This window comes from Nicotiana tomentosiformis, chromosome 3, assembly GCF_000390325.3.
Source record: "Nicotiana tomentosiformis chromosome 3, ASM39032v3, whole genome shotgun sequence".
NCBI classification, from domain to species: Eukaryota; Viridiplantae; Streptophyta; class Magnoliopsida; order Solanales; family Solanaceae; genus Nicotiana; species Nicotiana tomentosiformis.
Genome location: NC_090814.1, coordinates 51,695,179 through 51,708,065, shown reverse-complemented (window position 1 = coordinate 51,708,065; position 12,887 = coordinate 51,695,179). Strand labels below are relative to the sequence as shown.

General features: G+C 32.9%; 1 protein-coding gene across 1 annotated transcript; it reads left to right on the top strand.

The window, feature by feature from the left end:
• The first annotated feature begins 1,869 nt into the window (after positions 1-1,869).
• On the top strand, positions 1,870-2,878 carry LOC104111698 (ethylene-responsive transcription factor ERF022-like). The gene has a single exon (XM_009621450.4). It carries the CDS (start codon positions 1,954-1,956, stop codon positions 2,539-2,541), a length of 588 nt encoding a protein of 195 aa, XP_009619745.1. The 5' UTR covers positions 1,870-1,953; the 3' UTR covers positions 2,542-2,878.
• The last annotated feature ends 10,009 nt before the right edge of the window (positions 2,879-12,887 follow it).

The window sequence follows — 12,887 nt, the reverse complement described above, 5'->3', positions numbered from 1 at the left end:
CTATTTTGTGTAGTTTCTTATTGAAATTGGTTGAGGGAGGAAGGGATTACCATTGTAGAGATTTGTAGTTAATTTGGCATAATAGGTGTTTGACAAAATTCCAAAGAGACTTACGTCATGAGAATCCTTCTAATTATTATCCGGTTTTTCCTATCTTCCTATAGATTTATATTGCTAGTGGTGTTGGGACATTGTAGTAACTTAAGGAATCGATAGTAAATGCGCTCACTGTGGGTGTGCAGACTCTAGAGGGACAGATCCAGCCTAAGCGTTATAATAAGCCAATCATAGCATGAATCAATAAAGCCTAATGCGGCATGCAACTCGATCCCATCATGAATCAATAATACCTGATACGGCGTGCAGCCCGATCCCATCAATATCTCTCACACTCTGGTTCTTAGGCCTCAACTCAGTCATCAATCTCTCCAGTCTCTCGGGCTCACAAAGTCATGAAAATCAGCCCAAAAATGATGATATGATGTATCAATAAATGGTAACACAGACTGAGATATGATATGCAAATGAATGAGTATGACTAAGTATGTAATTGCAATATAAGCAAATAACTCAACAGCAGAAATGACCTCAGTGGGTCCCAACAGGATAAGCATATAGCCTAGACGTGGTCTCTAACATATATCACAACTCAATTACTCTAGCCAAAATCAACTCAAATACATCAATTAATGTCTAAGGAAACAAACCCAATCGATAAAGGTGGAATCTTTAATCAAAAGTCCAAAGTCAACCAAAGCTCTAAATATGTTAAATGGTTGAAACCCCCAAAAATAGAGTTCTTATAATCACTAGACGAATCAATGAATCGCGATCGCGAAAATACCATCGCGATCGCGAAGGAGAAAATGCACTGCTCCTGAAAATACACTACGCGATTATAGCAACAGACTCGCGATCGCGATACATAAGGCTGACAGAACCACGCGTTCGCGGAAGCAACCTTGCAAACGCGAAGAGATAACGAGTACTCTACGCATCTCATCCCCCAAACACTACGCGAACGCGTAGAAGCAGATGCAAATGCGATGAAGACCAGTCCCAACTCTACGCGAACGCAACTATCCAATCGCGAACACGATGAAGAAAGTGGCCAGGTCCAGATTTCCTATACGCGATCGCATACCATTCTTCGCGATCGCGAAGGACAATCGAGGCATCAGAAACCAGCAGGTACCAGCGATGAAAACATAAAGAAAAATGGTCTGAAATCAATCTGAAACATGTCCGAGTCCCTCGGGATCCTTTACAAACATACTAACAAGTCTTATAACATAACACGGACCTACTCGAGGCAGTATATATATATATATATATATATATATATATATATATATATATATATATATATATATATACTTTTATGTTGGATTTTTCTTAAGATGCCACATTTCACCACCTGCTACACAATCTGCATATCTTCATAAACTTTGTGGTCAACGCCAAAAGCTATTCTTGAATCTACTGTATAAATATTTTCCTAATAATTGAGCTACCACGGACCTCATTTATTCTAAGTTAAAATTCATGGATAATATTACATGTTAATTACGTTATTAATACTTTAAGAATCCATATGTACGATGACAGCGAGGCCTATCACAAATAAAAAATAAAACCCTTAAGTATATTTATACGTGGCATCATCCTACTGGTCAATCAAAGCCCTCCAAATCAAACACATGGAGAAACATCAAAATCAATTATTATTTTTTAGCTTTTTATTTTTTGCTTCATTCTGTCATACAACTTTAATCCACTTTCATGCAACTACGTGGAAACTCACTTCACACCTTATAACTAAGTGCCCATTCCTTCTTACTCGTCAATTCAACTATATATTCCTCTCCCTCAACCCTCACTTCCATGTCCATAACCTTGTTATCTTAAAAAACACAACCAAGAAGAAAAAAAAAGAGTAACCTTGCTAGGAAAATGGAAGATCATCAAGAAAGTAGCAATATTCAAATGTATAGAGGAGTAAGGAAGAGAAAATGGGGGAAATGGGTGTCTGAGATACGTGAACCGGGGAAGAAAACACGAATATGGCTAGGGAGTTATGAGACACCGGAGATGGCTGCAGCAGCCTATGATGTTGCTGCATTTCATCTAAAAGGCGAGAGAGCAAGACTGAATTTCCCCGAATTAATCGATAGTTTTCCAAAACCCTCAAGTTCTAAGCCTGAAGATGTGCAAATGGCAGCTCATGAAGCAGCAATGAGGTTCAAAATTAGGAAAACTCCGGAGCCACCCGAGAGCGGTGGCTGTGGCGGTGGTGGCACGGTGGTCCCGGTGAGGGTAGGTCTATCGTCGAGTCAAATTCAGGCGATTAATGAGTCGCCATTGGACTCACCTAAAATGTGGATGGAGCTAACGGGGGCTTTGTTATTACGAGATCCTGTTAGAGAATACACTTGTCCCTCCTATCCTTTTACCGATCCTATGGTTTTGTGTGAAGACATTGCTGAGTTTGGGGAGTGGGATGAAGTGCAACAGCATCATGATTCCCTTTGGGATTTTTAGGTGGAAAAAAATTCCATATGGCCCCTTTTAGTATTTATATTTTAGCAAAGATTATTAGGGGTCAATTTAAGAAGAAGAAGAAAAGAGAACAAAAGCTTATGCTATTCTTCTTTGAGGATGTTGGATGGTTTAAACTTTTGTGGCTCTCTTATTTATTTTTTATTTTTCCCCTAGAGATTCTTTTGGAGAATATTTGTTATATTATAATCTTGGGAAGTCCATGAAGATTTACTAAATCAATAGAAAGAAGATAATGGTGGAGCCTTGAATTAATTTGACTTTGCTTTTCTATAGCCTTCATTTCTTTCCATTATAAATTTTTTGGTGGGCCAAAGAATCTTCGCATTTTAGAGTTTATTGCAGACCCAAGATTAGGTTACATTTATGTTGTATGTCACAGAAAATGACATCGAAAAGTATTTTTCACTTGACAAAATTGTAGTGTGAATCTTCTAAAACTGATTCGCAAACTAACACTTCAAAGTTTCATCTTTCCCATTTGTTTTTTTGTGGTAAGAATAACACACATTCTATATGCACCAATCTTTCATTTTGTAAAAGAAGCTCTTTGGATATTACTAATTATTTTCACTGAATTCTGGGTCTGGGCTCTCAGCAGCAAAGGTGGAGCTAGAGTTTAAACGGTTCTAAAATAATAATTTATACATATTCTTAAGATAAACATAGGATTTGAACCAAAATTGTTTAGTTTGACCGAACCCGTAACTTCTATGCTTAGCGGTCCCTACTTCCACGTTTATTCTTATGAACAAAATACATAATTTACTTATCAACCTTGTAGCGAAATCCCGGTTACACACCTCTCATTCACGGAAAACCTTTTACACACTCACCTTTTCAAAAGTGTGTCTAAGACACACTACTTTTGACTAGATACCACTTGCGTGTTTACACACATAAAAAAGCGCGTGAAGCCCGTAAAAAATTTTACTTTTTGTCTCCCTTCTCCAGAAGAACCCCTCCCCCTCCCTCTGGTCTTCTTCCTCAGACCACCCTCCCCATCTTCTTCCCCAAATAGAATTTTTAAAAGAACATAAAATTTTAGATCTAAAATTGAGCGATTTTTGTTGGTTTATTGTCTAAATATTGTGAAAACCATTTATTTGTGATAGATTTAAAGCTTTAACAATAGTATTGAAGGTTTAGTAAAAATAAATCTAGAATTCATCATTGTTGGAGTATTGAAAAAAGGTTGTAAATTCAATTGAGTCTTGTTGATTATTGGGTTGTTGAACTCAATTTATTGCTCGATTATTTTCGGCTAGTTGTTTAGATAGTGTGGTTGAATTTTGGTGTTGTTGGAAACTTTCTCACAAACAACTATGGTGGCAGCAACAATGGTACTTAAGATAGAAAATGGGATGATGAAGAAGATACACGTTATTTGAAAAATTAATCAAGCACAAAAGTAGTTCTGAAAGTGTGAGTGTGTAAAAGGTTTGTCATGCAACTACTTGCCCTGGCCTGGCCCGGACTTATTAGAAACGGAACATTTCATGAAATGCAACAGAAGTCGTAGAGATATTAAAAGTATGACTAATTAGACTACTCAAAACTAGCATTGTCCCTCTTGAGCAGTGCTTCTTTCACAATATAAGAAAGACTTGAATTAGCTTGGGAGACAATATATAGTAACAAGAGTAATAGTAAAACAAGTGAAGATTAATATGAAAGATTCATCCAAAAAATGAGCTAGCTAGTACTATTTTTGACTCAAATATCTGTTGCTACAAACTTTCAAACACGATCTCTATTGTTCAGATCATGGAATAGATGGATCTTAGGAATTCCCATATAGCTCGACTCGATGATTAACAAATTGGAAAACTCAATTAGAAGGAGACTGGTTGAATGAATTTCCCACGACAATTCTCTATTCTTTCTTGATATGATTAGCCGCCCCTCTCTCTTGTTTTCAATACTAAATCACACCAGACCTAAAGCTTGATCTTTAAAGTTATTCAAAATATAAGCGGGTCATAATTTTATGCAAAAGAACTTGTTCATCTACATAAAAAAGTGACAATCTCACAAACCCAACGCTGTAGAAATGTGGTATTCTTGGGAAGTTTATAATTCGATTCTGTGTCTTCAAAATTTTATGCTAGACCGTTGTTTTGTACGGGGTGGTAGATTTTTCACAATTAGACTGGTCTATTAAATGATGGACAACCTATTAGAGCATCTATCTTCGATAATTATTGAGTTTCAACCTCAGCTAGAAAGGACTGGACTTAGGATCAGTGTTTTAGATATAAAGTGCAAGCTGTACCCAATAATGACATGATTAGATAAAAGTAAACAAAAGCCAACATCTTCATTATGTGGAAAGCTAACCTCCATGTTTTTTCACATAACTTGGCCATAACATAAACATTGATTTTATTGTAAGATTATTGCAAAAACTTACACGGGAATGGAATGTCTGATTAAGTGGTAATGTTTTGACTCAAAATGGAATGAATGTCATCACTTGTTATTTTCATCAAGATAATTTTTTTGGGTCAAAAAAATTAATGCGAGAATGGTTAGATTTGTTAAAGATCAGAAATAAATAATTGGGGAGTGAGATTGATATAAGGATTTCTCATGCCCAAGCTCATAGCACTTATTGTCCGCTTTAGTTCAATAAAGCTCACAGATTTGTCCCTTGGATTATGTCATCATCAGGCTCAAAAACGTGCGCGTCATTTTAACGGATGTTATACCTTATAAAGGTATTAACTTTCATTTCTTATTCAAAATGTGTGATTCGCCTAAGTGTCATGTGACCCCTTCTTCAGAAATCTGTTGGCGTAGAAGCTCGTCAATTATTTCCTTTGATGCGTTCTCGTCAGCCCCCTCCGTCATTGACATTACATCTGAATTCTTTCTCCTTTGGTTGAAAGTCTCAAATTTATTTTTCAATGATAAATAGCACAATTTATTTTTGCACATAGACTAAAATTAAAAGAATTCAACTCAATGCTATCGAAAGAGATTTACCATGTGTGGCTAGGTAATCGGTTGAGCTTGAAACCAGTCCTCGTTTCTGTCTTTCACCAAGAGCAGACCAGACTCTTTCTAAAATGACCAAAAGAATATGCAGCTAAACAATAATTAAGTCGCCAAATTGTTACAACATTAGAGGAAAGGATTAATTTTCACGATGATCATATATATATATATATATATATATATATATATATATATATATATATATATCAGATTTTAAGTTTATTGCACTAAAGTTATAAAACCAAACTTTGTCAGCCTAGTAAATAAACTTTTCCAATGTTGCTCAAACAAATCAAAATGCCTGAACCAATCAGCTGACTCTAAAATCCAAATCGGTATGCCAAGTCAGCAAAAATGATAATGTGGCTATGCCATGTCAGTCCTAAAATTTTTTGTTAAGGCTACTATCCACTGAACTTATGATTTACTGCAGTAAAATTTATATGTGTAGATAAATTATTTTTTCACCAAATGAAAGTAACTCCCGTTTACTCGATAAAATTTATCCGGTGAACAAAGCATTTTATCGGGTAAAAATTTGTTATACGTTACAACAATTTTCTCATATGATGGCGTGACATAGCTACATAAGTAAAAAAAAAACAAAAGTTATTGGGTAGGTTTTATCAGGTAACTAATTGGATAAACAAAACTCAATTGATTTTGTGTTGCATGACAAATTCTTTTTAGTTTTATGTCATGTCTCCTCAAAAGATGTTTAGTTTTATGTATAAGAGATCTGAAAATTAAATACAATAGATTTTTGTATGGTCATTTTTTTTCTATTTAAATTGTACATGATTATATTGAACCATTTCCTTGGTAAATGAACAATATGATCATTTGATAGCGCGACATACATAGCCACACGGGCAAGAAAATAGGATAATATAATCGCATAAGTTCTACCGAGTATCTCAACAAATGATATAAGAAACATTGTCTAAAAGTGTAAGGAAAAAACGTGTGAAATTTTTATACAAAAATTTTGTAAAAATTGTTGAAATACCACTTATCCCATAAAACGTACCCGATAATATTTTCAATTTTTTTATTTTTTTTTTTGCTTCTGGGGCTATGCCACGTCAACATATAAGAAATGCTGTTGTAAAAAGTTTTACATGATACTATTTATCCATTAAAATTAGACAATATTTCTTCATTAGATAAATTTTCTCGAATAAATTAATTTTTCGAATTTTATGACTTTATAAATGGTAAAAAATAATTGTGCAATATTTTAAAAACAATTATAAAAATTTAGCAATATCACTTAATTAACATTCCTGCTGCTATATATTTCCATGCTATAACGGAACCCCTACCTAAAAGGAGCCAATAAAAATCCAAGAAGATATCTTCCTACGTTTTTGCTAAAAAAAATCAGAGTTTTGGTAATACATAATGTAAAATATTACAGCTATTACCAAATTTAATACACCTAAATTAGAGCCCCCAGGATTATATTACAACCACCTTGTAGGAAGCAGTAAAATCTTCTAGGCCTTAGGAACCAAAAACACATAAACTAGTTACATGCATGTTCTGGAAAATAAATATTGACATCTATAAGCTCTTCTTGTATTTGTATACTTTCTAGCCCAATTCTAGGCACCTTTTAATTTGTATGTGTGCAATAGCAAACTTTGTATTTATATTTATATTGACATGATTTCTGAAAATTGTCCAAGCTTGCTATATTTGATAGATCATTGCTTCCCCAAACGGGTTAATTTCGCTGATGGTCATTGAACTATTTTTCAATTTCACTAAAGTCATTCAACTATTTTTTTGTCATTTAAAAGTAACTAAATTTTATCATTGTCACTTAAAAATTATTTTGCCTCAAACCCCTACCATAAATATGACATGGCATAAAATTTAATAAGAAAAATCCAAAAATAAATGCCACATAAGCTTAAATGGGTCATATCCACTTTAGATCCATGTCTCCCTTAATATAATTTGATCCAAAACCCAAATGGATTTAATAAAAAAAATATTAAATTACACATTAGTTTAAAATGATTATCCTATACTACAAAGTTTTTGCCTTTTTTGTTACATAATGTACATTCATAATTATTCTATACTAAAAATAATCTATGCTAGAAAATTCTTATTTTGTTTGTATGCCATATCCGAGTTAATTTCAAAAAAGGCAAAAACTTTGTAGTATAGGATAATCATTTTAAACTAATGTGAAATTTAATATTTTTTTTTATTAAACCCATTTGGGTTTTGGATCAAATCATATTAAGGGGGACATGGATCTAAAGTGGATATGGCCCATTTAAGCTTATGTGGTATTTATTTTTAGATTTTTCTTATTAAATTTTATGTCATGTCATATTTATGGTAGGGGTTTGAGGCAAAATGATTTTTTAAGTGACAATGATAAAATTTAGTTACTTTTAAGTGAAAAAAAATAATTGATTGACTTTAGTGAAATTGAAAGATAGTTAAATAACTATCAGCGAAATTAACCCTTACCCAAACGCTATCTCCTTTCGGACTTGCTTCCCATACCTAACCATGATGACAGTCCATTTCCAACTGCTGTGATCCATGTGCATTCACCAAATAGATGTGACTGAGTTTCACTTCCTTCATCACATATAAGCTGTATTAATAGAGGCGGAATCAAGATTTGAAACTTATGAGTTCGGGATTCTAGTTCTTTTAAGTTACTGGGTTCTATAATAATTTATACATATTCCATGAATTTTTCAAGACAAATACAAAATCTGCATAAAAGCTACTGAATTCGGCCGAACCCGTAAGCTGAAGGCTAGCTGTGCCCCTAGCCGCATATCCCATTTTCCACTAGGATCTGTAATCTGGTGAGCCTCTCCTTCGTTCGCTAACCAGATGATAAACCTTTGCTTTGGCTGCATGCAACATTCTGGTCCATATTATATTAGACTTGCCTCCTGCAGTTTTACCTGTTCCCTAATATAGCATTATAACTGTTTGTCACTGATACTCCCCATCTTGACGAAATTCAGCTTCTTAATTCCCATACCAGCTACAGTCAACTTCCATAACAGTTGACATTGATTGCCGATAATTTGCTCTGTTCCTCAATCAAAACACAGCGAACAAAAGGATTACTTTCTTACAATAGTTATAAACTTGATAGAGATATTCTTTTATACTCCCTCTGTTTCAATTTATGTGAACCCATTTGATTGGGCACGGAGTTTAAGAAAAGAGAGAAGATTTTTGAACTTGTGGTGTAAAATGAGACACATATATTTTGTGTGGCTATAAATCATTGCATAAAGGTAAATTATTTCCAAATAAGAAAAGGGATCATTCTTTTTGACACGGACTAAAAAGGAAATAGGTTCACATAAATTGAAACGGAGGGAGTAATAAATATACATTGATAAATAGTTATACAATAATGCTTTCATCTTATTCCTTTTTTTGTACAATTAATGTACATTGTTGAATAATTATATAATATCTTTTTCCTGAGTGCATTTATGAAAGTCATTTGAAAGTTTATATATGATATAATACTAGTCTAATAATGATATCTTGTTTTTTCGGATCTATTGTTACGTAAGTTATTCGCAAGTCGTGTACGTTGTATAATTTTGGTATAGTAATGATATGATATAATTATAGTATAATAATGATATTGTTATAAAACAATAAAAGGGGAAGAAGAATATTGCAGAGAAAAATAGAGATGGAACTCTTATTGATTTGGAATCAATTATAATGGAATAGAACCCCTTTATAGAGGAAAAATGACTTAGCCATCAAGTAACAAACCCTAAAATCTCTCTAAAATATATACATTCACATTAGATATAATTCTATTTATAACATTTCCCCTTGAATGTCTATTCAACAGATAATGTGTCTCGTTAAAATCTTAACTAAAATAAAATTCAGTGGGAAAAAATTTCTAGAAAAGAAAAAAGAGCACATGTTTAGAAATATGCATTTTGGTTGACTCGTTAAAAACCTTGCAAGGAAAACCCAGTGAGACAAAACCTTATAATGAAAAATGAGTACAACGCGTATTAACTCCCCCTGATGAGAGCATCAATTCACATCTTTGAGACTTCGCATTCCAATCTTGTGCACCATCTTTAAAAGATCGTTGGTAGATATTTGATAAACAAATCAGCCATATTAACTTGAATGGATATACTGCACCTTGAAATCATCATTCTTGATAGATATGTAATGTCTTCATAAAATAACGTGTAATAACCTTTTAAATATCTCCTTAAAGATAAAAATTCTCGCTATCATATTATCATGCTTATAGTTATAGCAAGATGCAAATGTGCACAAATTGCACTTAGGATGTAGTACTTCGTGACCAGGAATTTTATATGCTTTAAGCAGTTTAAATCCTTTAGGGATTGTCATATAAGTTAAGTCATATACGCCATATAAATAAAGTTTAGATGCATATCAAGTTTTCATGTCATGCTAGGCATATAAGATACATAAAAGTGATTGCATACACTATTGACTTTATACTTTCTAGTGTTTGAACTGCACGCCCACAACTACATGTCTTTCATATGAAACCAATTCTACTTGAATTGTTTATCTAGACTTAAGATCCTCGTATATATTTAGCGCTATCATAGATATCGGCGACGAACATTTTATATCGGTTCCAATAATTTTTTCATAGAGCCATAACATATAGATCTCTTCATTCATTTCAGGTGCCTGAACCTCTCATAAGGTTTTATGAAATGTTATGTCATGTACTCTTCTAGAGCACTTGCCTCTTTATTATGATCGTTTTGATCATTTGTTCGTCTTCTTTATCGAGGATTTTAATTAGTACCGATTTGTCTATCCACGTCAGGTGTAACGTAGACTTTATCCTTCTAGAACTTATTTTTATAGGAGCATTTATAGTGAGAATATAATTATTTCCTTTGGGTCAGCAAATGCGTCTAGCATGCTTTGCAGTATATTGTAGATAAATTATCTTTTTGCGAACTTCAAGTTCATATTATCTTCGAGGATCTAGAGATACAAACGATAATTCATTCAACGTAACTTTTCTCAATTGTTTATCCCGTCTTTCCCTCGTGTTAGAAAAACTAACTTGCTTCCTCAACTTTGGAAATCCACCTCTGTGTGTTATGGCGTTAATCAAAATATACACTGCACATCAATAATAATAAGAAGATAGAATTATTTGGTTCCTGACCCCGAACCCATTGTGAGGGGAGAATATAATATACTTTCGTATATAATATATATCAAACTTATATAGATAACTTTGTTCATATAAGCAATAGTTTAACTATTAAGTGGAGACACTCAATAAATCAGTTTGCTAAAACAATTGTGATGTAAACCAACTTATCAAGATGAACTGTCTTGAATAGAAAATATGAAAATTATGCTTGAAATTAAATTATTGAGCAAGTTATCTCGCAAACACCAGGTTGCGGGTTAATAATAATCACACATGTAATCATCTCATAGATGTATCTTATGTGGTATACATGGCAGGTGAATGAGCTCATATTCACCTTTGATATTTCCGGCATTCATGGGATTCAATCCCAATTTTAGTTGGTCTATTAATTAATGAGAACGAGCTAACATAAGAGAATTCGTAAAGAACTTTCTAGTTTTTTAATATTTACCCATGTGAATTCTTTTTTATTTTTGCACATTATACTTAAATTAACATGGCTAAACCCATTATGCCAACTAGATAAATTATCAATATTGATAAACTTCAGGTTTACACCATGACGTGTACAATTATCAATAACTCCAAGTTTATTATGATACGGATTTTTATATCAATAAACGTCTACTTTATTGTGGCATTCTTTTTATTTGTGTAGCACAAATCGGAGAATAAAGCGGGTAAATTTTCACGTACATATTATCACGCTATAAGTTATAGTAATAGAAGATATCAAATCTTTCCTTTATTTTTAGTCTCAATATAACCAACCATTTTCGCGAATACTTTAGAAACTCAATAAGTTTCTTTGAGACTTACTACGAGATAATACCTTATTAATAATCAATTGTATTCCTCCAAAATAGTAATAATTGGCTCTTCTAAAGCTCTCAGTTAATTTTGTACTATCATATATTCATCAATATCCATATGGTTGAATAACTCTCTCAGAGAGAAAGTTATATCATTATGATCATGGTCAAAATTATTATAGGCAAGATATGTTGCTTCCATTACTTTTGTCTTATAATAATCACATTGCCAAAATATTTTGGCATAATCATAATAGGTACGTGATCAATGACCATTCATGCCATAATAATAAAATTATTTTTGTATTTCATCTCAAACCTCCTTCTAGAGGTGAGTGTGGTACATTCACTACCACTAGTATGTTCATATTATTCCAAGAATGAATATGTATTCATAAATCATATGTTGTCACATTCACATCATGAATGGACCATAATCATCTATATGTGCTTTACAAAATCTCATGTCAAATCGATGACAAATATTACTTTCACATAGTGAGTGATTATTTTGAGAATCCTTATTGTTCTCATTACCACAATAATGACCATTATAATTTATTTTATTGCCACGTCCAAATCCATTGATACTTTTACGGTAATAATTTTATCTTCTTTCAGACTTACCACACACTGCTACCATATTCTCTTAAGGGATTGTGAATGAAGCAAATTCAATGGGACAGATTTGTACTTCTTGTGCCCACAATCATACATGAATTTGATCATGGCAAGACATAGAAATTTTACCACTTCGGGTGGTTATAATTTCTTACAAACTCTATTAGAGATATAATCAAAATTTACTGTCTTTGCTTGTATTTAAAATCAAATTATAGAATTTCAAGAATTTAAAAGAGAAAAATAAGGTAATATACTTACCTTAATCCAGAATTTATTCCTAAAGGAAGCTCATGGAACAATTGACAATCATTATGCTCAATATTATTTATAAGTTGAGCACCATGCACGTATTCAAAAGCATGGTGACCAAAACAGATGCCTAATATAGGAATATAAATGCATTCATGCAAGAGCCTCACGCAAATTCTATATCTTCTCTCTACGGGTGGTTTAATTTCTCAAACATTACATAACTAATTAACAGTATATCTACAAATTTAAATATCTGCCATCTACTCAATTGGTTAGAGTCTCGTGCTAACGTATTATAAAATAATAAAAGGAGAAGAAGAATATTACAGAGAAAAGTAGAGAGAGAACTCTTATTGATTTGGGATCAATTACAATGGAATAAAATCCCTTTATTTATAGGAAAAAAATGACTTAGCCAACAAGTAACAAACCCTAAAATCTCTCTA

What these genes read in the sequence shown, in the direction of transcription:
- LOC104111698 (XM_009621450.4), top strand. Translation starts at nt 1,954, where the DNA reads ATGGAAGATCATCAAGAAAGTAGCAATATTCAAATGTATAGAGGAGTA.